Source organism: Heterocephalus glaber, unplaced genomic scaffold (assembly GCF_053883595.1).
Source record: "Heterocephalus glaber isolate CG9 unplaced genomic scaffold, H.glaber_assembly_v1.0 deba00001719, whole genome shotgun sequence".
In the NCBI taxonomy this organism is placed as follows: Eukaryota; Metazoa; Chordata; class Mammalia; order Rodentia; family Bathyergidae; genus Heterocephalus; species Heterocephalus glaber.
Genome location: NW_028258432.1, coordinates 2,209,726 through 2,237,014, shown reverse-complemented (window position 1 = coordinate 2,237,014; position 27,289 = coordinate 2,209,726). Strand labels below are relative to the sequence as shown.

The 27,289-nt window shown below is 39.2% G+C and overlaps 1 protein-coding gene across 4 annotated transcripts in view; it reads left to right on the top strand.

Moving 5' to 3' along the window:
- Positions 1-27,289, top strand: part of Cryl1 (crystallin lambda 1) — a 181,918-nt gene that overhangs the window by 47,676 nt on the left and 106,953 nt on the right. For 3 of the 4 annotated variants that reach the window (XM_021236374.2, XM_004854875.4, XM_087199402.1), the window contains one exon: positions 13,736-13,862. In XM_021236374.2, coding sequence (XP_021092033.1) covers positions 13,736-13,862 — 127 coding nt within the window. Of the gene's footprint in view, positions 1-13,735; positions 13,863-18,988; positions 19,283-27,289 lie in introns of those variants that run through there. The other variant, XM_004854877.3, reaches the window with a different exon arrangement.

Here is a 27,289-nt window from a genome sequence, read left to right as displayed (position 1 = left end):
CCTGGTTCAGAGTTTCTATTGTAATATTTTGATCTTTAATCCATTTCGATTTTAGTTTAGTGCATGGCAAAAGATATAGGTCTAGTTTTAATCTTTGGCAAGTTGAAGCCCAATTTTTCCAGCACCATTTATTAAAGAGACTATCTTTCCTCCAGTGATGGTGTTTGGCTCCTTTATCGAAGAGGAGATGGCTGAGTGTGTCTGGCATTGTTTCTGCATCTCCTAATCTGTTCCACTGGTCCTCAAGCCTGTTTCTTTGCCAGTACCATGCTGTTTTTATCACAGTAGCTTTGTAGTATTGTTGCAGGTTGGGGATTGTGATACCCCCTGCCATGTCTCTGTTACCTAGAATTGCTTTTGCTATTCTGGGTCTCTTCTTGTTCCAAATCAATTTTTGGATTGTTTTCTCGAGGTCTATGAAGTATGCTGCTGGGATCTCAATTGGAATTGCATTAAATCTATATAGCAGTTTTGGAAGTATGGCCATTTTCACTATATTAATCCTTCCTACCCAGAAGTAGGGGATGTCTGTCCATTTTCTGATATCATCTTCAATCTCTCTTTTCAGAGTGCCATAGTTTTCAGAGAAGAGGTCTTTGATTTCTTTCGTTAGGTTGATTCCTAGGTATTTCAGTTTTTTGGATGCTATTGTGAAAGGAATTATTTGCCCTATTTCTCTCTCAGTGAGTCTGTCATTGGTGTAGAGGAAAGCTATTGATTTTTGTGTGTTGACCTTGTAACCAGCTACTTGACTGAATTTGGTTATTAAGTCTAGAAGACTTTTGGTGGAGTTCTTGGGGTCTTCTATATAGAGTATCATGTCATCTGCAAATAATGACAATTTGACTTCTTCATTTCCTATCTTTATTCCTTTTATTTCTTTCTCTTGTCTAATTGCCATGGCTCCTGTTTCCAGAACTATATTGAACAAGAGTGGTGATAGTGGACATCCTTGTCTTGTTCCTGATTTGAGTGTGAAGGATTTCAGTTTTTGACCATTTAGTATGATATTGGCTGTTGGTTTTTCATAGATGGCTTCTATGAGTTTGAGGTAGAGACCATCTATTCCAATTTTTTGTAGGGTTTTTATCATAAATGCATGTTGGATTTTGTCAAATACTTTTTCTGCGTCTATGGAGATAATCATATGGTTTTTGTCCTTGGCTCTATTGATATAGTGTATTACATTGATTGATTTGCGTTTATTGAACCATCCCTGCATCCCTGGGATGAATCCCACTTGATCAGGGTGTATGATCTTCTTGATGATCTTCTGCATTCTGTTTGCCAGTATCTTATTAAGGATTTTTGCATCTATGTTCATTAGTGAGATTGGCCTATAGTTCTCTTTTTCAGCTGGGTCTTTCTCTGCTTTGGGGATCAAGGTGATGCTTGCTTCCAGGAATGAATTTGGGAGTATTGCTTCCCTTTCAGTTTCATTGAAGAGTTGAAACAGTAGTGGCAGCAGTTCCTCTCTAAATGTCTTGTAGAATTCAGCAGGGAAGCCATCAGGGCCCGGGATTTTCTTAGTTGATAAGTTTTTAATTACATTTTCAATTTCATTGTTTGATATTGGGTTGTTCAGAATTTTTAGGTCTTCTTCGTTCAACTTTGGTAATTCATATGTATCTAGGAATCTGTCCATTTCTTCTGTGTTGTCCATCTTATTGGTGTATAGGTTCTGGAAGTAGGTATTGATGATCCTCTGGATTTCTGCTGGGTCTGTTGTAGATTCACCCTTTTCATTCCTAATTGCATGGATTTGGGCCTTTTCTTTCCTTTTTCTGACAAGGCTGGCTAAGGGTTTGTCAATTTTGTTGATTCTTTCGAAGAACCAACTCTTGGCTTCATGGATTTTTTGTATTGTTCTCTTAGTCTCCATTGCATTGATTTCTCCTCTGATCTTTATAATTTCCTCCCTTGTATGAGCTACCAGCCATTTTTCTTGAATCAGTGCTCCCTGGATTCTTCCAAGCCTTGAGTTGATTTCTAAAGTTCTATAAGTTAATCTTGACTCCCCTTTCCCCCCAAGTTCTCATTTCTTTTATGGAGAAGTGGATGTTTGGAGGTGCTTACTTTGCCATTCTGAAAGTGATCTCTCCCCTAGATTATTTTTGAAGCAAATCCTAGACATATCAGTATACAGTTTTCTGATAACACAACAGAGCTAGATAGACTTGCCCCCCTCCCCTCCCCTGGAGGAGACCGGCAGAGCCTCCTGCACCAACCACTAGTACATGGAGTCCTGGTTCCTCCCCAGTGAGTGATCAAGGATGGAGTAGGAGGCAAGTGTGGTCCTCGAGCACAGATCCCTGGAAGGAGAACCAGCAACCAAGGGAAAGCAGTTTCCATCTAGATTCCCACCTAATGTTCCCACTGGAGTAATACAGAGTAAAGGAAGGACTTCTATATGGCAAGAAACAGACAAGAAGCCCAGTTTCTTATATTGAGAGAAGTAGTAAATAAAGGAAGGCAGCATGTATAGGTGGATTAGACATTAAGCAGGGAGGAAGGAAAACGGATGCTGAGAAGGTTTGAAGATGGTGCAATCATGTGCTTATTGGAAGAGAAAATAAAAGTTCGTCAAGAACAAGTGATAGGAAATTATCGTAAAAATACCTCTGGATAGTTTTGAGGGGATAGGATCCAGGGATAAACAAGTATTGACTTTAGAACAAAAGAAAGCTGCTTTAGTCTGTCATCCTGTTTCATATCACATTTCAGTATTGGTGTGGTGAAGATTTGAGACATGCGTCTAGGTATTGGCTCATGTGTACAGTTTAAATTCTTATTCCTTCAGCTGGGGTTTAGGAGCTTTCTTAATATCAGGTGATACTAGAGTTGACTCACATCACTGCAGTAGAGTCAGTTGTCTTCTGGGATTATAGGAGAGAGTCTGTGTGACATTGTAGATAGGACATTGGTGCTACTCTGAAAGAGTACTCTGGTTGGGCTAAAGATACAGGGTGTTATACAGACTGAGTATCTCTTAACTGAAATGCTTGGAATCAGAAGTATTTCAGATTTCAGACTTTCTGGATTCTAGAATATTTGCAAAATTCATATCTATGTATATTTCTATCTATCTTTGAAGCAGGACCCAAGTCCTGACATGAAACTGATTTATATTTCAGGTATATCTTATATGCTGACAGTTGTCTAACACAATAGTTCATGTAATTTTGTGCATGAAACAAAGTGTCATGGTGTGAAATTTTCTACATGTGGCATTATGGCAGTCTCAAAACATTTTAGATTTGGAGCATTTTGGATTTGGGAGTTTTAGATGGAATGTTCAATCTGTATTTACATTTTAAAAAATTAAAGCAGTACTTGCATAAAGATAATGATCACTGTGAGGTTTACACCCTAAGCCTGCAGCCTCTCACTGGCTCTCTCAAACATCAGTATCTGTGTGTCTCCTTTCTTTGACTCTTCAGTTTCTCCAGAAAAAGAATCTGCTAATCTGTCTACCATTCCGGCTGTTACATTTCCAGGCCTGGAGTAGGTGTGTGTGTGGTCAGTGCTATGTTTATGTGGTATAGTGTGGTGTGTGGCGTAGTGCAGTTGGTGTGTAATGATATCTGGTGTGCTATAGGGTGTGCATATGTGGTATGTGGTGTGTGGCAGAATGTGTGGTGTGCATACATTGTGGTACATACTCTGTGTGGTGGGAAGCATAGTGTGTGTGTGTGATGTGGGGTGTGGTATGTGGTAGTAGTGTAGTGCCTGTGCAGTAGGAATTGTATGTGTGCACGTATTGTGTTTATGTGATGTGCTATGTGATATGTGTGATGTGTGTAGTGTGTGGAATGTGGTATATATGTGTGTGTGTGTGTGCTGTGCCTGGAGGGGCCTCCCCTTTTGCTATTACACCTTATCTTACACCTCTTCTGTGCCCTGCAGCATGTCTGGCCTGTCCAGGTGTAGTTTCTGTAGGAGTGAATGGGCGGGGCTGTGCGGCTCTCAGCACACACTGCCCAGCGCCTGCCCGCACTCACTGTGCCCATCCTGTCTGGCTCCTGTGGCTTCTTCCCTGCCTGAGCTCTGGGGAGTTGCTCTGACTTGCTCCTCCTTGGTGCTTTCCTGTCTCCAAACTTCCCCTTCCACCATACCACTTTGCACTATTTTTCATCTTCCAGACTATTAACACCTTTTGTCTGTTTTTTTATAGTATCTTTGACCTGGTTTTAAGGTTTCTGGAGGGAGTAAAGATAAATTCATGTGGGGCTGGGGATTTAGCTCAGTGGTTTCGCCGCCTGCCTCGTAAGCGCAAGGACCCGAGTTTGATCCCTGGTACCAAAAAAAAAAAAAAAAGATAAATTCATGTGTATAAATAAATATATTTACCATGTGTAAATAAAGTCCAAGGCCTAGATTATTATGTGAACCAATTGGAATATACTAGCCAAATTGATTTTCTAACTCATTATTTAAATATCTATGAGCAGTTATTCCCTAAATCAATTAACTTCTGAGTTCTCGTTCACATGGAGTTTTACCATCTTGCCGCTTTTAAGTGTACAGATTGGTAATGTTAAGTACATGCACATTGTTTGGCAACCAGTTTTTGGAACTTTTTCATCTTCTAAAACGGAAACTGAATGCATTAAATAACAACGCCCCATCTCCCCTTCCGCCCTGCCCCTGGTAACTACCATTCTGCTTTCTTTTCTATGAATTTGACAACTCTGGGTGTTTCATGTAAGTGAAGCTATGGAGTAGTTGTCGTTTTGTGACTGGCTTCATTCACTTTGTGTGGCAGCTTCCAGGTGCACCTGTTGTGTCCATGACAGGATCTTTTTCCTCTTCAGAGCTGAAGACTCTTCGATGTGTGCATGTGCCATGCCTGGTTTATCCATTCATGTATCTGTGAACACACAGGTTGCCTCCATCTTTGTTCTATTCAGAGCAACACGGCTGTGAACATGGGTATACAGATACCTCTTGGAGATTCTGCTTTCAATTCTTTTGGATACATACACAGGCCAATGGTAGATTTAGTTTTAGATTTTTGGGGAACCACTCTACTATTTTCCTTAGCAGCTGCACCATCTTTCGTTCCTACCTTCAGTGCACAAGGGCTCTAATTTCTCCATAGCCCTTCTCTTTTATGTATTTATTTTTTTGCCCTTCCCTTTTAAATGAATAAATGAACCTTTTGAATAAAACTTCAAAATGGAAATATAACACCATTCATGCGTATTCTACCTTACAGTGAGAATTGTAAACATTTTTTCCCTTTCATTTTAAATAGAAATTTAATTTTGCTGGGTTGCAAGTGCAGTACTGTATTCTGCGTTGTAGGGTTAGGCTGACCCCTAGAGGTAGAACTGGCATATCACAGCCATTGATCAGCACGCGCTCATCTGTTAATGTTAGGGCAGCAGGCACTGCAACTTTCCAGGGTGTGTGCAGCTTTCTCTCACCTAGAAAAGTATTACAAAAGCAAAGACAAAACAGATGAACAAAAAACCCAAATCTCAGCAAGAGTGTAAAGAAAAAGGAACTGTAACGCTGTTACTGGGAATGTAAACTAGTATAGTCATCAGGGAGAACAGTATGAAGATTACTTAAAAAGCTAAAAATAGATCTGGCATATGATCTAGAAATTCTACTTCTGGGTATATAATCAAAGGGAATGAAGTCAGCATACCAGAGAGCTACTACATGTCAGTTTATTGCAGCATTATTTACCATAGCTAGGTGTACATCTGCAAGTGAATGGATATAGAAAATGTAGTAAAAATATACACAGTGGAATATTATTCAGCCATAAAAAGAGTGAGACGTTATCATTTGTAGCAAAATGGGTAGAACTAAATGTCATTATATTAAGTGAAATAAGCCAGACACAGAAAGACAGATGTACACATTCTCATGTGTGGCAGCTAAAAACAGTTGACCTGAATATAGAATAATGGTTACCAGAGGTTTGGAAGGGGCCAGTGAGAAAAGGGTGGTTGGATTGATTTGTGCATATTGTATTTATGTATAAGAATATCACACTGAACCCCATTAATATATGCAATTAATGTGTTAATAAAAAGTGAATAAAATCCCATTTGATGGTACTCTATTTTCCAGATGATTATGTATGTTTTCTTCAATGCTCAAGATAGAATTCCTCCAAAATACTCAATAAAAATTGGAATTAGTGTGACTAGGACAAAAGATGGCCAAATGGCTGGGTTTGATGTGTGGCACATAGATTTGACGAATTTGAGGAGAACACGGGGGTCTGTCTGGATCTGTCTGGACCCTCTGAACCTTCATGGGGTTTCCCTCAGGATGCCTGCATCAGGGTCCCAGAGTTGGCAGCCATCCAACAGTAAAGCCACATGGCTGGCGTACCGAAGCTCGGAGCAGGCCCGGGGAGCAGGCTGGCTCCAGATGTCGATGTCCTTTCCCATCCGGTTGCCAGGCCTGGACCTTTAGAAACACTGTGTGGGCTGAGACTGTGGCCGCGTGGTAGAGCATTTTCCTGGTACTCACACGCCCTGGATTGGATCCATTTTGCTGCAAATGACAAATCTTTGGCACTAAATAAACAAATGAATGAATGTAAAGTTGCTATATGAGTTCAGTAGAAAGATGTGAGGCAGAGTGGTGGCTAAAGAATTATCTGTGATGTTGTATTTACTCAAAAAATGACAAGAAGCAAATATGACAGGATTAATGGTGGGTAGCTCTGGATGGTAGAAGTAGGCGTATGTTTCTATGTTTTTGTTTCTAAAAACATGAAAAGAAAATAGTTCTAGTATCTTGAATATTCAGATCTTAAACCAATAAATTGTGCCGGTCAGTCCTATGAGTAAATCTCATTGGAAAGGGTTTTTTTTTTAATGAGAGAGACAATGTGGCTCACTAGGCAGAGTAAGGAAGTAGAGGTTCCTATTAACCATGCTTTAAGAGAAAGATGTTTTTTTGCCCCAGTCCTTCTCCTGGCAGCTCATATCCTTGGATGATTGTGTCACCCATGGACTGTGCTTTCTTGGGCACCAAAATGAATAGGCAAGATTGAAAAAAAAAGAAAAAAATAAATTTCTTTTTGTTTTGATGTATTTCACAAGTATCTGTAGTTATTTTTAAAGCTAAGTTGATTAGATTCAGGAGGAGTTGGGTATTGCTTTTCTTTCTTTCTTTTTTGTTCAAATGGCAAAACTGGGTTTCAAAAGAGTTGGCCATAGCATTGACAACCGTTAAATCAGCAATGGTTTCCTTCTCTGTACATGTTAACAAAATCCAGGATGTAATTAATTAGTTAATACTTGTGTGCTATATATTTATTTGAATTGTGTAAATCACGTAGTCACATTGAATAACTTATCACGAAAACTTTACTTTTTCTATAAGATATAAAACCTGCACTGTATCTAGGAATATCAGACCTTAAAGTCTAGATTCTAGAGTTCTGTTTCTGGTAACATGGCAAAGTAAGTATCTTGAAAAACCCTTTCCACTTCAAAATACTTGAGAATACTGGGCAAAAATATGTAGTAGGCTTTTAAAAATAATGCATAGCTAATGATACTGAGTATTTTTCATATATTTTTGCCATTTCTATTTGTTCTTTTCTTTTTTTCAGTTTTTATTTTGTATTAGTACATTTTGCAGTACATAATGATTACATTCCTTGTGGGGAGTTGGTCCATGTCCATAACACTGTTATGGCTTGTGTTTAAACGTCCCCAAAAGCCTCTTGAACTCCTAGGTGGGGCTTTTCAGAGGTGGCTGGATCTAGAGTGAGTGATGCTGGGATTGATTTAGGGTGCAGTGCCAGGATTGAGAGTCTGAGTGCTACTTGCCCTAAGGGTGGGTTCCCTGGCTGAGATACACGGTACAGAAATAGGCTTGTCGTGGGTCACTGGCTCGCTTTTGCTGCCTTCTGCCTGCCACGAGCTGCTCCTCCTCTGTGGCATCCCTCTGCCGTGCCACCCCGCCCTGAAGCCAGCCTACGTTGGACTGAAACCTCTGCAAACTGTGAGCTAAAGAAACCTTTCCTCCTTTAACTTGTAGATATTGGGTATTTTGTCTCCGCAATGAGAAAAGTAACTAAGACGAATACATGTTAATTCTTTATTCGTTCCCTTTCTTTTTTTATCCTTCCCTCCATCTTGTCCCTCTTTCCATTTGTATTAGTTCTTTTGAGAATTGTCTATTCATATCATTGTTTCATTTTTGTTTTTATTTTGCAGTACTAGGGGCTGAACCCAGGTTCTTGGTACATACCAGGCAGGTGCTGTATCACTGAGCTACATCCCAACCTCATTTGCCCATCAAAAAATTGAACTTTTATTTGCTAATTTTTTTTTTAGTTCCTGATATATTCTGGATATTAATCCTTTGTCAAATAGATAGTTGGCAAATATTTTCTTCTATTTTGTAAGTTATCTCTTCCCTCTGTTGATTTTTTCCTTTGCTTTGCAAAAGATTTTTAGTTTAATATAACCCAATCTGTTTATTTTTGCTTTTGCTCTTGTGCTTTGTGGTCATGTAAAAATCATTCCTTATATCAACATCTTGAAGTATTTCCTCTATGTTTTCTCATAGTGTGTTTCAGGGTTTAGATTTAGGTCTTTGATCCATTTTTGAATTGATTTTTGCACAGAGTGAGAGATAGCAGTCCAGTTTCAGTCTTGTGCATGTGGATACCCAGTTTCCCCAGCACTGCCTGTTGGAGAGGCTGTCCTTTTTCTACTGTGAAGATACAGTGATTGAGAGGTTGTGTTAGTTAAAGTGATGACTCCTTAGATTCTGGAAAAGGAAAGTATCCCAAGCAAGGTGAATAAAAAGTCTGTCTGTCTACCTAGATACAGCATGGTGAAACTATGAAACACCAAGAAACAAGATACAGGTCATATATGCTTCTAGAGAGAAATGACAGCATACTTATAAGGAATGACAAATTTCACTACAGCCAGCAGAAGCCAGAGGAGGATGAAATGATATCTACAGAGCACAGAAAGTTTATCATAACTTAATTACCTCATGGAGGTGGCTTTATTAAATCCTCTTATTGTATAAGCATAATTTTGACAGTAATTTATACAAGAATTCTATATACATTACATGTTCTATTTGTTCTGAAGGCTTTTAAAAAATGTATGTCAAGCAGAATGATGGCTTCCCCAAAGATGTCCATGTCTCCTTGCCTGGAATCTCTGATTATGTTACCTTACAGGGTTAAAGATACAGTTAAATTAAGGATGACAAGATGGGGAGATTATCCTGGATTATCTAATGTGTTAGTCAGCTGTTCATCACTATAACAAATACCTGAGACAATCAGTTTATAAAGAAGATTTTATTTTGCCTTGCTGTTTTGAAGGTTTCATTTCATGAAGCCCAGATGCTTTTGCCTGTGTTGGCACAGCATATCTGGGCAGGGGTCATGGCAGTTGGAAAGTGAAAGGGAGAAGGAAGGGCCTTTGATCCTATTATCTTCTTTGAGGATATACCCACAATGACCTAAGACTGTGCTCCACCTCTTCAAGTTTCCATCCTTCTTTCCTTCCTTCCTTCCTTCCTTTCTTTCTTACTCTCTTTCTTTCTTTCTTTTCCTTCCTTCCTTCCTTCCTTCCTTCCTTCCTTCCTTCCTTCCTTCCTTTCTCCCTTCCTCCTTTCTCCCTTTTCTCCCTTCTTTCTCCCTTTCTCTCTTTCTTTCTTTTTTTTTTGGCGGGGGATTGAACTCAGGACCTTGTGCTTGCAAGGCAGGTGCAGCACCACTTGAGCTAAATCCCCAGTCCTTCACTATTTCTTTTTGTACTGGGATTGAACACTGAGCTTTTGCACTGAACTACATACTCAGCCCTTTTACATTTTTTTTTTATTTTTGAGACAGGGTCTTGCTAAGTCGCTAAGCTGCCCAGGCTGGGCTCGAACTCATGATCTTCCTGCCTCAACTTCTCAGAGTGCCGGGATTACAGGCATGCACCACCACACCTGGCTAGTTTCCACAGTTCTCAATAGTACCAAACTAGACACTAAGCCTTTAACACATGGGGCTTTGGGGCACACTTGAGACCTAAACTGTAGCATCCAGGTTGGCTCAGTATATAATTACAGAAGCCCTTATATGGAAAAGGAGGAGGCAGGAGATGGAGGAGCCCTAAGCTATGGAACGCAGCGAGCTTCTGGAAGCTGGAAAGACAAAGAACAAACTCTTCCTGTCAGCCACTAGAAAGAGCTCACCCTGCCCATCAGATGTTAGCCTAGTGGAGATTTTGATCTCCAGAACTGTAACATGGTACATGTGCATGTGTATGCCACAAAACAAGTTTCTGGTAATTTGTTCAGTAGCCGTAGAAAATTAATACAACAGCTTTATTCAAATGTAATTTCCATACCATACAGATAATTCATTTTAAAGTATGCAAGTTAGTGTTTTTATTATATTTACAAAGTTATATAACTAAATGTTTTTGGAAGATGAGTCAGAAGTGTTCTATGAAATGAAAACTAAGCGCTCTTCGGGTCAGGGAGAGCTCTGTGCAGGGTGCTGATACCGCTAACCAGTGCAGTCTTTGTCCGCAGAGCTTTGTGGCCCGCACCTAATGTCTGCTCACAGGACTGCTGCAGATAGTCAGCTTTGCCTTTTCTTTCTATCTTCGTGGGGGAGCCTTTTCTTGTGACCTTTTTTGTTGTGTTTCCCTCAATAGTATTTCAAATATGTATTTACTGGATTTACCTCAAACTGGTTCTTCCTTGATTTTTAACTGTTAAACATATAAGTCTCTAAATTTGAAATCTGTTGCAAAGATGCTGCAGAGCCTGTCCAGCTTAAATAAACAACCTGATAAATGGATAAGAAATATATTTTTTGTGCATTTTTTTCATGAACTGGCTTTATAACCCTCTGCTTCAAGAAATCTGTTCTATATGAAAAAATAGCTCCACATTGGGGTGGTGGTCAGGGATACTCAGTAGGACTACTGTGAGTTGTTTTGTGTGTGCTGACATCTGAGGAGCACTTCTGGTCCTTCTGATCATCTAAAATAAGCCATTTTCTGGCCTGTTTTATTTTTTGTGGTGCTGGAGGTTGAACACAGGGCCTCACACATGCTAGACACGTATTCTACTACTGAGCCACATTCCCCTTATCCCATTTTAACATTTTAAAGTGTACGTGTATATAGATATAGACCCCTATCTATATATCCTACACACACACACACACACACACACACACACACACACACACACATCTTAGTTGATATACTACAGATCTTCCAAATGACTTATATGAGAAATATCTAATGCTTTCTCTCCCTCCTAAAAAATTCCAGTCCACATCACCTGCCTCCCAAGCACAAGGTCCTGAGTTCAATCCCCGGTACCAAAAAAAAAAAAAATTCAAGTCCAAGCCCCATTGACCTACCTTGTCTTTGCCCTTAGGCAGGAGACACTTTGCCTGGTCAGTGGGGGACTCATGATCTTTTCCGCAGATTGTTTTTGCTTAAGATAATGGAAACTCATTCATACTTTGGCATGTCCCCTTTTCAGTAATGACAGTGACCCCTGTTATACTGAAAAGCAAACACAAATGCACAACAGTAAGGTAGAGAAGAAACTAAAACCAAAAGGAAGAGCATCCTTGTCTGTGCCATGGCGGTCTGCAGAGCCTAAGTGGCCTCACAGACCAGCACCTTCAGACACGTTGGTCTAAGCTATGACAGGAGACAAGCAAGGCCATTTCATAAATCTAAGCATGGGCAAAGAACAAGGTCACTGTGTGACTTATAAATACTAAACACCCCTTTCTGGGTTCCAGCTTTGTCTTGTCTAGCCTCCCTTCCATCTGGAGAAGATTTAGTGAGATACTCAATATTCCAGTTGCCCTTACTTTCTGACAGTATCTCAAGCAGTGAACCTCACTTCTTCTGGTCTCTTGTTGATTTCTCTGCGAGCCCATGTCTGGTGACAGGTCCTCTCTGGCACCCTCTTCCTGAGAAGCCTTGCTGAGAGCCCTGTGCACATCTGCCTGACTCTGTAGATCCAGTGTCTTCTCCTGGCTTTTGGCTGAAGGACATACACAGTTTTAAGAAAAACCATCACAGGAAGCTAAGCATTAAATGGCCTCACTCTTATGAAACAATTGTTGTCATAGAAGTCAACAGAATGGCAGTCACGAGAGTCTGGGGAGAGCGGGAGGCGAGAAGAGAGGCTGGTCAGCAGGTAGTGAGTTGTACTTAGAAACAAGAAGATCTGGAGTGCTAGTGCATAGCAGCGTGAATACAGATAACATATTGTATATATTTTTTAAAGCTAGAGGGATTTTGAATGTTTTCACTGAAAAGAAATGATAATTGTTAGAGAAGATATATTTATGCTGATTTGAACATTTCATATTGTATACATGTACCAAAACATCACATGATACCCCATAAATATGTATAATTTTATCTATTAGTAAAAAAAAAATGTGATGTGAAATGATGTAAAAACTACTTGGCTTACTGATAAAAAATCCACTGAATATTTTGGAAGGCACAGCTGTTGTTCCTTAGGTAACTGTGTATGTTTGTGTACAGATTCTGCCTGATTTATTTAGTGCTTCTTGAATTAAAAGCAGAATTGGCTACATAATTTGTGTCTCAGTGCAAATTCCAATGTGGGACTCCTTATTCAAACTTTATTGAGAACTTTAAGATGGTGACAGCAAAATATTAATCCAGCTGGGCCATCTGAGCACAGGCTGTGGGTGACTGCATTAGTCACATACCAGGAAATTGGCGCTGATTATGAGACGCCCTCTGTCAACTCTTCCATTCTAGGGGACTGACCCAGGGATGAGGACGAGGAACCAGTGTTTTCTGGTCCTCTTAGCCCTACCCAATGGGCCTTGTTTTATCCTTTATTTTTTTTTACAAATTTAAACAGTTTTAAATTGTAGTAAAGTACATATAACAAAATTTATAATCTCAACAATTTTTAAGTGCACAGTTGAGTGGCATTAAGTACATTCACATTGCTGTGTAGACTTTACCACTGTCCATCTTTAGAATTTTTGGTCTTTTCAAACTGAACTTCTGTACTCATTAAACACTAACTCTCATTTCCCCAAACCCTCTGGCCCGGGAAACCATTATCCTACTTTATTTCTCCATGAATTGGACTACTCTCCATGCTTTTTATATATGTAAAATCATACAGTATTTGTCCCTTTGTGTCTGACCCTTTCACTCAGCATAACATCCTCAAGGTTCATCCACACTGTGGCATGTGTCAGAACTTCCTTCCTTTTTAAGGCTGAATAATATCCCATTGTGAATATATACAACATTTCGGTTGTTTTCTTTTATTTTGACTGTCCATAGACTCTTACAGTGCTCCTACTCTTGACTGTTGTTAGTTGTGCCGCTGTGAACATAGGTGCACCAGCGTCTTTTTAAGACTCTGCTTTTGGTTCTTTTGGGTCCATACCTGAAGTAGAGTTTCTGGATCATGGGGTAATTCTATTTTTAACTCTTTGAGGAAACTCCATAGTTTTCCATAGAGGCTGCATCACTTACAACTGCACCAACAGTGCACAAGGGTTCCAGTTTCTCTACATCCTCACAATGCTTGGTATTTTCTGGGGTTTTTTGGTTTTGTTTTTAATAGTATCCTAATGGGTGAGGTGGTATCTCACTGTGATTTTGATTTGCATTTCCTTGATAAGTAGTCACATTGAGCTCTTCTTCTAAATTTATTTTTGATTACTGACAACAACTACTCTATTTCTCTTTCCAAGAAAGGAGATGAAGTTGCTGGAGCAGTCCGGTTCCCTGAAAGGCACCCTGAGTGTGGGACAGCAGTTGTCACTCATCAGCGGTTGCTCCAACATTGCAGAAGCAGTAGAGGGAGCCATGCACATTCAGGTGAGCGAGGACATTGGCACCCATTCTGTGGGGCTGAAATTGCTTCTGTCCTATCTGGAAGGACCTGGCAAGATAAAAGGGAGAAGGTGGTGTGGACTTTGTGAGCCCTCAAAGTCAGAATTTTGTTTTGTGTGACAGGAAGCAGGGTCCTCAAAACATTCCTCATAGAGGTTCTCAGCAAACTACTATGATAAGGTTATATCTTAGAGGTGTTATAATTTTGAGCAGAATTAGATATTTTGGACTGATGATACTATTTTATTTTGTTTTATCAACTTCAGAAATGAAAGATTATATTCTTGTTCTCCCATATAATTAGATGAAAGCTTAAAAAAATCTAAAAGCAAACCTTTCATTTGTGTTTAGCCTTTTCAACAATTTTGCTTAAATAAAGAGGAATCCTCATAAGAACTGTTACCTGGGCTGCAGGGGAAGCTGGGATAGCTCTGGGGGCTGGGTTGGAGCTTGGTGACCCTCCCAGGAATCTATCCTGCAGATCCTATGCCCATAGATGTCCCTGTCCTGTCTTAAGAACCCAAGATATAACATTGTCTTCTGGAAGGGTACAATCACTGCTATAGGGTTTAAGTAAATTTACCTAAAGCTCAGAGTCATTATTTCCAGTATCCTTCCTTGATATTTTATATTCTGAGAGTCGTACATTTCATGTTGTTCTTAGGATAATATTCTAACTGAGAATTCAGGAGCAAACCAAAAAGGCTCTGCATGTTTTATGGTCAGCTGCTGTTCTGTGATTGAGGTCAAAATAGAGGAGATAGAGGTTCTAGATCTTTGTGGCTCTAAAGTTTCTCTAGCCTCTTTAAGAAATATGAATAAGATATGGTCAAGATAGAACATAAGGCAAGGACTGTGTTTTAATTCCTTTTGTCTTTCTAGTACACAGCAGTAACCCTTATCTGTATTGACCTACAGTCAATGCAGTCCAAAAGTATTATATGTTTTGACTCTTTCAAGAAAGAGACCACATTTGTATAACTTTTACAATAATATATTGTTATAGTTGTTTTATTACTTATCATTATAAATCTTTTACTGTTTCTAATTTATAAATTAAACTTTATCATGAAAATGTGGTATGTGTAGGGTAGGTACTACCTCCAGTGTCAAGCCTATCCTGGAGGTTTAGGACACGTCCCCTGTGGATAAAGGGCTAGCGTCCTGTCTTTCCACTTGGTGAAGGCAGCATGAGACTGTAGGCCCCTACAGGGGATTGGAGGGCTCCGTAATGTGACCTTTCAGATGCGCCCATTCCCACATCACTGAAGTCGTGGTTGTGGCTTTCTGGAGAGCACAGGATCTGTCCAGGTCTGGTCTGGGCAGAGAAGCATCTTCACATGGGTTTAGCTTTTAAGGCAAGTGTACTCTTCTTACATCAGGCCACCAGGGGCAGTGGCAAAGGCAAATGGGCATCCCTTCCCCTGGAGCACGTGTTCAGACCCGCTCTCACATCAGGTGGGCTTGGGGCACTTTGCGTTTAGCACCTGTGGGGCTTTGACAAGCTTCGTACCTGGTAAGACTCCACCTCCTGATCTGTAAAATGAACTGATAGCTGCAGCCGTGGGATTTCCATCAGGGCTCATATCTAAGGTGACTCTCTTGGAAGAAGCCTCCATTTTTCCAATTTTTTTTTTCCACTACTGGGGATCAAACTCGTGACCTTGCACTTGCCAGGCAGGAGCGGTGCCACTGAGCTAGGATTTTTATAAGCTCTATTAATGGTTAATTGGATACAGCCACCCTCCAGTACCCAGGATACTAAATCAGATGCTCAGGACCCTTACGTAAAATAGTGTAGTATTTACATAGATCCTATGCGCATTCTCTTTGAATAATCTCTAGGTGAATTATAATACCTAATCCAGTGTAAATAATTGTTAGTACTGTATTGTTTAGGGAATAATGACAAGAAAAATTGTCTATACATGTTCAGTACAGAGTCAATTTTTTCCCTGAATATTTTCCATCCATGGTTAGTTGAATCTGTGGGTACAGAACCACAACATGAGGGGCTGACTGCATATATTGAAATGATAGAAGTGGAATATATGTATATATATGTCTTGTTTAGTTATGGAGTGTGGTCTGAAATACAAATATGTCATGAATTACTGTAATATTCACAGGATACTTTGGTTCAGACTCTAGTCTGGCCTCTTTAACTCATTAGAGTAGTTTCTTGAGTCTCTCTGAGAGAGGGACCCCCTCCCCCATTTTAAAAGGCCTTCAGAAGTCATGACTACAGCTACTCTGTAAGTTCACAAGAGCATAATGGTTTTGGAAAGCCCTGCCTAAACTTCCTGCCTACCCCAACCACAGTCTCTGCTTGTATAACCTTGCCTGCTATTTTCCCCTCCAATAAGAGGAAAGCCCCATAGAAACATAGACGCATAAAAATGAAGCTAAACTTCTGTTCATTGCTCTTGAGGCAATATAAATCCCTGTTGAGCCGCCAGCAGTAAAGCTGCTTTTGCTCCTGCTTTGTGTCTCATGGCTCTGGCTGGGTATCCCACCTTTTCACCTGCTTCATAACCAGTTTCTCAGAGCAAAAAGTCTTTACTTCCTCAGAGATACTCAGTACATGGGGTTTTTTAATCCATCAGTGATGTTGGCGTTGGGAATTTTATCCATATTCTTAATTACGAACGCTCAAATATGTAGGTATATTTTTCCTTCGGTAATAGGATACCTGTGGTTCCAAAACATGACAGTTTGCTGTGCTGATGACTTTTTTTAAAAGTCATTTTTATAAAGCTTATTTACAAATTTTCTATCACTAGCAGGTGTGAAGTCATGCCCCAGGAATAATGAAAATATCTGTGTTAGTTTTTTTTTTTCTTTTGAGACAAGATCTTGCTAGGTGGCCTGGGCTGGTCTTGATCTCTGGGCCTCAAGTGACCCTTTTCCTGCAGCCTCCAGATGCTGAGACCAGAGGCATATACCACTATGCCCAGGTTATGTTAAATTTCTTTGCCCTTCCTATTTTTAAAAAATAGATTATCAAATGATTTCTGTAAACATCTAAATTAGCATGATTGAATTAGTTTAGGTTAATGTGTCTTCCTCAAATAGTATATTGTTTTTCAAAAAATGGAAAACCTTCCATAATGAGAGAACATCAAAATGTCTTGAATATAAGGTGAATCTTTCTTTTAAGGGATAATTTTAGAGGGGAATATGCTACTTTATAAGGTTTTGAAAGTGTTTAGCACAGTACTTGGCACATAAATGGTCATTATTTTATGATATGGCCTTTTGTGTAGAGTTTTGGTAATGAACAAATGTTTTAGTAATGAACAAAATAATGGTGTTTCATGCACAGTAGGGGCTGAAAACTGTTTAAGACCTGTCTCTGTTTCATAGGTTAAGTGAATGTGCTTACATATTGAGCTTCCATCTGTTATGCAGAACAGCACTGAGCCAGGTAGTGAGAGAGGAAAGAAGAGAAGGAGGGTGCAAATTCTACTAGGTTAGTGCCTATAAAAAATTGTGCTCTACAGAAATTGCTCTCTACTACCATAGAGAAGAATGGGGACAGAGGAGCAGTTCTGACCCACAAGATTGGTAAGGTTTAATAAGTGTAGGATTAGAGCTTGCCTTGGCCTTTGGCTGGTAGATTTGGGGGAGTGGAAGAGTGACAGACGTGGGCACTATGTCTCAGATGTGAACAGGGATGATGAGGGACCTGTGCATGTGTTCTACGTACCTTAAGAAGATCAGCGAGGTTAAGGGTCAAGCCCACTAGATGGAGGAAAAAGACTGTAGCTAAAGGGGGAAGCTAGTTCAAGATGCTTTGAATGGCAACCCAAAGGGCTACATAAATAAAATGAATTAATATTTACAAAGTGTTTAGAGTAATACATGACACATAGGAGCACTATTGAAGTGTTTCCTAAAAGAAATTGTTCAGCTATCAACCTGTATCCTGATTAGAATCCTCCAAGGAAGGAGTTCAGCCATGAGCAGTGTTGCTCTGCAGCCTTGGTAGTATCAGTGTGGGCTTAGCCCATATTTTTTTGAGACAGGGTCTCACTGTGTAGTTCAGACTGGCCCTAAACTCACTGTATAGCCCAGGCTGGCCTCGAACTTGACCTCCTGCCTCATCCTGCTGAGTGCTGGGATTACAGGTGTGCACCACCACGCCCAGCTCAGGTTTACGCATTCTACTGTGTATGTAAAAATGTGTCTTCTGGGCTTGGTGGCACTTGCTTGAATTTGGGGAGATAAGGTAGGAGGAGGCAAGTTCAAGTCCAACCTAGGCAGCTTATCAACTCAGCAAGACCCCGTCTCAAAAGAAAATGTAGTTAAGGGCTAGGGATAGCTCAGTAAGAAAACCCTAGGGTTCAATTCTTAGTATCATAGAATTGTTTAAAAAAGTTGTTTTTCCCATTTCTGAGTTTTGAGAGTGCTTTATATATTATGGATAAAAATCTATACTAGATACGCATTTGAAACATTTTCTCTCAGTATTTTTATGATGAGATTTTGCATCTGATCTGATCTTTGAAAAACAACAATTTAAACGTTTTTTTTCTTTTTTTTTCTGTACCGAGGTTTGAACTCAGGACCTTGTGCTTGCAAGGCATATGCGTTACCGCTGAGCTAAATTCCTGGCCAGCTCAGTGTCACAGCCAAGTGCCACAGCTCTGGGTCAGGTCTATCACAATTTGAAGACTCGAAAATCTGATGGTCACTTGAAGGGGTGTAGAACCTTTATTATGCCAGAGGGCTCAGAGGATTTCCTACTCTGAAGGCTGAGCAGCTCACCAGAAATGAAAGCCTCCTTATATAGGGATCTACAGGGTAGGTGAGCATGCTCACTGAAGTAGAGGGGTGGAGTTACAGAACATTCCTGAAAGGCATAGTGGGTGAGCATGCTCACAGAAGCAAGGAGGCGGGGTTACAGAACATTACTGAAAGGGGCAGAGCTGACGGAACATTCCTGAGAGGGGTGGAGCTAACAGAACATTTCTAAGAGGGGCGGAGCTAACAACCTTCCTGATAGGGGCGGAGCTAACAGAACATTCCTGAAAGGGGTGGAGCTATCGGAACATTCTTCAGAAGGGCGGAGCTAACAACAGTCCTGAGTGAGGTAGAGCTAACAGACCGTTTCTGAGAGGGGCAGAGTTAACGGAACAGTCCTGAGAGGGCACATTCACACAGTTACAAAACATTTTGTTACATTGGACAGGAGCCCTGCCAAGCAGCACAAACTGTTATACTTCTGGAACAAAACATTCTGTGGGGAAAAAAACATGGAGGCAAAGCAAGGACCTGCCTTATTGTTCTATGAGAATTATGCTTTTTCTGACCTATCTTTGGAATATTTGTCTAACCCAAGGTCACAAAGATTTTTCTCCTATGAAAGAGATCGAATCTGTAAGCTTTGGATTTTATACAAGGTAAAAGGTCATGATATAGTCACTGTGTTGTTTTGTAAAAAGGTTGTCTTTTCCTTAGAAGTGTTGTGAACATTTGTTAAAAATCAATTGCCCATGTATGTGAGGGCTTCTTTCTGGATTGACCTGCATGTCTATGAGACTTTGTTTACAGTAAATCTTGAAACCAGATAGTGTGAATTTTCCAAATTTGTTGTGACTATTCTAGTTCCTTTGCTTTATGTTTTAGAATCATCGTGCCAATTTCTAAAAAAAAGGGGGGGAATAGTTCTTGCTGAGATTTTGATTGGGGTTCCAGTGAATTTATAGATCAGTTTAAGTGATAATTGGCATCTTCAGAAAATTGAATTTTCTTTTTTTTTTGGGTGCCGGGGATCGAACTCGTGACCTTGCGCTTGCGAGGCAGGCACTGGAACCACTGAGGTAAATCCCCGGCCCAAATTTTCTAATGAACATATTATACCTCTCCATTTACAGTAGTCTTTAAGAATTTCTCTCATTGTTTTATATTTATACAGATCTTGCCTGTATTTTGTTAGATACATACATATGTATTTAGTGATTTTAATAAATAGCACAGTAAAAATAGTCAATTTCCAGTTTATCACTAGTATATAGAAATACAATTAAGCTTTGTATATTGACCTTGTATCCTATAACCTTGCTAAACTCACTCATTAGTTCTGGTGGGTTTTTTGTAGAGTTTTTGGATTTTGTATATAAACAGTCATGTCTGTGAATGAGTTTTATTTTTTTTGTTACAATTGATATGACTTCCATTTATTTATTTAGCTTATTGAACTGGCTAGGCTGTCTAGTGCTATTGAAAAGGAATATAAAATCAAACACCAGCCTTATTTCTGATTACTACAGGAAAAGTGTTCTTTTCACTGCTGATTGTGATGTCAGTGTTCCTTTTTTTTAATGCCTTTTATCAGGTTAAGGATGTCCCCTTTAATACCTACTTTGTTAAGATTTGGTACCATGAATAGACGTTGAAACTTTGAATTTTGTCAAGTGTGTTTTCTTTGTCTACTAAGATGATCATATGGTTTTTCTTCTTCTGTTGTTATGGTAATTCTTTTCTCCCAGGTGGTTGGGATCCAACCTAGGCTCTTCCATATATGGTGAATATTACTGGCTTATTCTAGAATCTTGAAACAAGCCACACCCAGAATCAACCTTATGTGATCATGATGGTTTATCCTTTTTGTATTTTCTGGGTTCATTTTACCAATATGTTTATGAGAGATATTGGTCTGAAGTTTTATTTCTTTGTCATTTTTTCAACTGGTTTTCCTATATGACTGGTCTTACATATGAGTTAGAAAATATTATTTCCTTTTCTGTCTTCTGAAAGAGCTTGTGGAAATTTATTTTATTTCTTTTTAAATGTATTGTAGTATTTACTAGGGAAACTATCTAGGCTTCAAATTTTATGAGTTAGAAGATTTTAATGAATTCATTGTAGATGCAGCACTGTTTGAGTTATCTATTTCTATCTGAGTAACCTTTGAAAGTTTGTATGTCTCAAGGAATTTTTCCATGTCATCCAAATTTTTTAATTTATAGGGATAACAATTTTTAATGTCTAGAATTTGTATTGGTATCTCTTTTTTATGCATGATATTAATTTGTGTTTTCTTTTTTTCCTAAAGTAGTTTATCAGTTTTACTAATATTTTCAAAGAAGTAGCTTTTGGTTTTATTGATTTTTCTCTAATATATATATATATTTCACTGATTTCTCTAATATATATGTATATTTCACTGATTTCTGGTATTAGCTTTATTTTCTAATATATATATATTTCACTGATTTCTGGTATTAGCTTTATTTTCTAATATATATATATTTCACTGATTTCTGGTATTAGCTTTTTTTTTCTTCCTTCTGTTTCTTTTGGATTTGTCTTCCTTTTATAAGGTGTAACCTGACAAAGTTTTATAGGTTTGAGGCCTATTTTTTTTAATATAAGCATTTAATATACATTTCCACTTTGGAGCTGCTTCCTACAAATTTTGATATATTACTTTTACTGTCATTGAATTAAATGAACTTCCTAATTTCCCTGTGACTGACTTACTCTTTTACTCATGGAAAACCTAGAAATATATTAATTTATAACTTTTGGGTGCTTTCCAGATATCTGTTATTGATTTTTAATTTATGGTCCAAGAACATGCTTTATATTGTTTCAATTCTATCAAGTTTGTTGAGGTGTGTTTTATAACCCAGCATGTGACCTATCATGGCGAATATTCTATGTACAGTTGAAAGCAATGTGTATTCTGTTGTTATTGGATGGAGGAAACAATAATATCTAGTAGGCCAAGTTACTTCATAATGTAGTTCAACATTTTCTATCCTAATGGATTTTCTACTTGTTTTATGATTGAGAGACAAATGGTGATGTCTTCAGCTATAACTATGGATTCATTTTTCAGTGAACCAAAACCAGGGATGTAGTTGGGTCTTGATTCTATATCCAATCTGACAGTTTCTGTTTTTAAATTAGTATTTACTTCATTAAGTTTAATGTAATTATAGGTTAGGTTTGATTAAAACATACTATCTTGCTTAGTGTTTTCCATTTTTTTTTAAAAAAAATCACTAGTGCAAGGTCCTGAGTTCAATCCCTGATATTAAAAATAAATAAATAAATAATAAATAAATAATCACCCCATTCCTCCTTTTTGGCTAGATTTTAGATTGAGTATATTTTATCTTTCCACTGTATTTTATTGATTGACTTGTTATTTATACCTCTTGATTTTTTTGAATGATAAAAACCATAGGGTTTATAACATTATTTTTAAATTAACCACAGTCTCCATGTGTTACATAAGAACCTTACAACAATATGCTCTCAATTTCTTCTATATTTTGTACTAGTGTTATCAGATTCTCCTTTTACGCATGCTATAACACAACATAGTTTTTTTGACACAGGCAACTTTTAGCACAGTTACAATTAAACTTTAGGGCTGAGGATTTAGCTCAGTGGTTCTCTCGCCTGCCTTGCAAGTGCAAGGACTGGAGTTTGATCTCCGGTACCAAAAAAAGAAAATTAAACTTTATATTTAGCTGCATTTTCACCATCCCAACTTGCTTTTTTATTTGTGTAAATTGAAATTTCTCTTGGCATATTCCTTCTTCCTGAAAGACTTTACTGCTTCTTATAGTGCAGGTCTGCTTATAAAGAATGCTGTTTGCTTTTGTTTAAGAAACAATTTTTCCTTCATTTTAAAATGACTTTTTGCTCTGTGTGGAATTTTCTGGTGAAGTTTTTTTCCTATTTCAGTTCTTTAAAGATGTCACTGGATTGTCTTCTGGTTTGCATAGTTTCTGACAAATTTGCTTTAATTCTTATCTTTATTTCTCTGTATATAATGCATCCTTTTTTTTCTGTCTCACATCAAGATTTTCATGTTAGGCTTTTAGCAATTTGAATGTCCCCCCCTCCTCTCCCCTCTCCCCTCCCTCTGTGGTATTTGTCCTGCTTAGTGTTCTTGGATGACCTTGTTAGATTTGTAGATTTGTTTTTGTTGGAAATAATCTCTTCAAATTTTTTTCAGCCTTATTTTTTCTTCTTCTGGGATTTCAATTACGTATATATTTGCATATTTATATTTGCTGAAACCTTTGGATGCTCCATCACTACCTCCCTTGCTTTCTTTCTTTTTTTCTTTGTGTTTTGGTTGGGTCATTTCTATTGACCTGTCTTCATTTTTGTTGAGTCTTTCCTCATCTCTGTAGTCTGCTAATGAGCCTGTGTGGGTTGTTTCTGTGTAACAACATACTTAGTGGCTTGAAGTGACAACCTATTTTATGTTGGGAATGTCTTGATTGAGTTGGTCTGGCTTTAGGGTTTTTTTGTTTTGTTTTGTTCTGGTTTTTTACATTAATGCTTGCCAGGACTGCTATTAATCCAAGGCTTGGTTTGGCCAGATGGACCATTCTCAGGATGAATCCTTCAACTGGCTACCAGATTAGTAGGTGGGAGTTCATGGCCCCACTCCTTGTGGACCTCTCCATAGGTCTGGAGCTTGTGGTCCCAACCCCTACAGACCTCTCCTAAGGATTGGATCTCATGATATTGCCCCCTGTGGACCACTGCATAGATCTGCCTTAATGTCTTCATGACATGCCCACAGATGAATGACCTTGGAGAACACATGGCAAAAGCTGCATTGTCTCCCATGACCAACTCTTAGAAGTCATAGGGGTCATTCCTACAGTATCCTGTAGGTTACATTAATGAGGCCAATTCAGCACTGCAGGGACATGAATTTCAGGAGGTGAGGATCGCTGAAAGCTATCTTGGAGGCCAGCTACCACACTGTCAAACCAGTGTTTATCTTTCCTACTGGCATTATCATTTCCTGCATTTTTGTTTGATTTTTTTCTTATACCTTCTATTTCTTTACTAAAACTCCCTGATTATTCACTTTGCCACTAGACCACTTAATGCATTGACTTAATTACTTGTCCGATAGTTTTAATGTCTGAGAACTTCTGAATCTAGTTCTATTGATTGTTTCATTTCCTGACAAAGGATAGTTTTCTTGTTTGGTTTATTTTTTGCATTTCTTATAAATCTTTATCAAATGTTGACATTACTTTTCCTGTTAGATTGTTCATGTTGGGGACTGAATCAGTCTATTTAAAATGTTTTTCATGGTTACTGTAGACCCCACTACTGGCTTCAGACATTTCTGTATTATCTTGTGCTTTGGGAAGGCAGGATTGCTGGAGAGTTCTCATTATTTCTGTTCTCTCAGCTTCCTTTTTTTCCTTTGCCATCACCGCATAGAAGGGATCTCTACCCTGGCCCTTATTTCTCCCCAAAGGGAGGGTGCTGCTGCTTATTGATCCAGCTTCTGTCTTAGGCAACTACTGTATGCCTTGACTTCTGGGGTGGAGCCTTCTTGGTAGTTCTGCCTCTTCTGTCCATGAAACCTGTCTTAGCTAATTTTCTATTGCTGGATATAATACCTGTCACCTACAACTTAAAGGAGAAAAGGTTTATTTTGGTTCAAGTTTTAGACAATGTTCAGCTTCTTCCAAAGCAAAAACGGGATGGGAGAGGAGTATGGCAAAGGAAATGTTGGTCAGTCTGTGGAAGCCAGGAAGCAGAGAGAGAAGAGAGGAACTGGGATAAGAATATACCTTTCCAAGTCACATCCCCAGTGACCCACTTCAACAAAGGCCCAGCTCCTAAAAGTACATTTAGCTACTGAGCTAATCAGTAGATGAACCTACTGATGAATATAGAACCCTCATGACCTAATCACCTTCTGCACATGTGGGACTTTTGGAGATATTTTAGATCTAAACCATAACATTCTTCCCCTGACCACCTAAAAGACTCATTTCCATCTCATCATACAAACTGGATTTGTTCTATCTCTAAGAGCACCAGTCTTAACAGTTCCATCATTGCTAAAAAGTCTAAGTCCAAAGTCTCTTCTGAGACACAAGGCAAACCCTTAGCTGTGAGCCTCTGTAAAAATCAGAATGAAAATTAAACATTTTCAGCATATAATGGCACAGGGTAAACAGTCCTATTCCAAAAGGGAGATAGAAAAGAATGAGACCAAAGCAAGACCAGCAGGACAAACATTAAATCCTATAGTTCCATGTTCAGCACCTGGTGCAATTTGGAGTGAGGTGTGAGCTCCAAAGGGCTTGGGTGGTACCACCTCTACAGCATGGCCAGTTATAATCCTCATAGCCTCTCTTTTAGGGTGTCTCCACTCTTTCCCTGTGACTTTTCTCAGCTGATGTTCCACATTACTGGCATCTCTAACTTCCCAGAGTTTCTACTCCACTTTTGACTTCATTTGCATAGCTTCACACATTGCCCTGTCAGAGGCAAATTGCCTAGCTGCTTAGGTCTTCTCAAATCTGGCTGAAAACCTTCCTGACCCTCCAACTCTTGCATTTTATATTCCTGTAAAATCAGTACCACATGGATGATGCCAAAGTCAGCTGCCAGCTCAGGCAGTAGCTTGGCCACTTTGTCTCCGAATGCCTGCTTGTCAAACTCCAAACTCCAAGAAATTCTTTCCTGAATGAACTGGGCTTCCTGGGTGTTTTTCTCAAAGTGAACTCTTTCACTTCTACACCTTTGAGCCTGCAAAGGGTGATGTCTTGCTGATTTCTGAGATGCCCTCAAGCCATCTTTTCTATTGTTCTGTATGTGGCTTCTTTAAAAAGCTAATCTTTTTTTAGCAGCCATGTTTGCCATGGCCCCAAATTTGCAGGTGCTTCCTTTCTGATGAAATTCTACACCTTTACATTTGCTTTGTGCTTCTGATTGTCACTGAAGATCTGGCTAAAAGCAGCCAGGAGTACCCATATCACAGCCTGAACACTAGGCTGCTTTGAAATTTCCTCTGCCAAATTAGTCGCCATCTTTAATCTCAGTCTCCCACAAAAGTCTTAGGATATAGGCAAAATGTAGGCAAATTTTCTGTGAAAGCATAACATTCATGGCCCTAGTTCAACTGCCAATTGAGTCCTTGTTCTAAACTGAAACTTCCTGTACCTGGTCCTTACTGACTGCACTTTTATGAGCATTCTAGTTTTCTAAGCTCTGACCAGAATTTCCTGTCAAGCTTAGTTTACAACATTCTAGGGCTTCTCTAGCCAGCATATCCAAAACTCTTCTAAACTCCTCCTGCAAACCACTTCCAAAGGCTTCTGAACCACATGGCCAGATACACCTCACAGTATTGGCCCTTCTTCCATATCAAAATCTCTTAGTTACTTTCCCATCTCTGGACACAGTACCCAACACTCACGACTTAAAGGAGGAGAGGTTTATTTTGGTTCATAGTTTTACTCTATGGTTGGTTGGCTCCAAAGCAAAAAGAGGATGGCAGAGGAAAAGATGCTTAACCCATAGTAGCCAGGAAGCAGAGAGAGAAAGGAGGAGCCATGGATAAGAATACACCCTTCCAATTTATACCCCCAGTCACCTACCTCCTTACATCACATTTAGTTACTGAACTAATCAATAGATGAATCCACTGATGAGTATATGCCTTTATAATCCAGTCACATTCCATACAGGGTTTGGGGGGACATATTAGATCTAAACATAACAGCAGCCAAGGTCTACTTCTTGTGTTGGGTAAGTCTTGTACAGGAGAAAGTTTCTTGTCTTACCAGCAGTTAGATTTATCTTGACTTCAAGAGAGACTACATTCACATAACTTTTATTACATCATATTTTTATGATTGGTAGTTGCTGCAGGTTGAGCCTGAAGATGGCCCTTCACCTAATCCCTACTCCCTTTGTCCTCTATAGACTAGATAGTTAAACAGACACAAAATTGTAGACCCTGGATGGCACAGCCCCAGGAGACAGTTACATTATGTATCCTTTTACCTTGTTCCCTTTCTGCGCATGCCCCGATCAGAAGGCAGTTATGCTAACGTTCAGCCTAGGCCACATAGCCCACATAGCACTAGTTACCCTGCTTTCTGTTCCTGTGTGTCTTACACTATAAAGAGCACACTGGACTCCAGGTGGCGATTAGCCCACCAGGCTATGGTTCCATCTGGTCCCAGCTTTCAAGCATAATCTTGGTATGTCTTTCTTGTTTCCCAATTTTCTCCACCTCTCACTGCTCTGCCCAGCTTCAGACCCTTCGCTCTGCAGGTCGCAGCAGATAGTTGTTATTATTATTAATATCTTACTGTCCTGAACTCACGGGAGACAGCAGTATGTATGGGGTTTGGTATTATCTGCAGCTTCAGGCATTCACTGAGGATCTTGGAACTTATTCTTTGTGGATAAGGGAGAACTGCATTTGATTTTTCTATGCCTTCAGCTCTAAGGAGTTAAAGAAAAGTTGTACTTTTGTAATTTATCTGACTTTTTCTTGATTTCAGGGTGGGGCAGTGCTCTTCCATGCTCTCTATATCCAATATTGAAATAGAATCCTATGGGTTCTTTATTATCTTTAATTTTATAAACTGGAACATAATTTCCATATT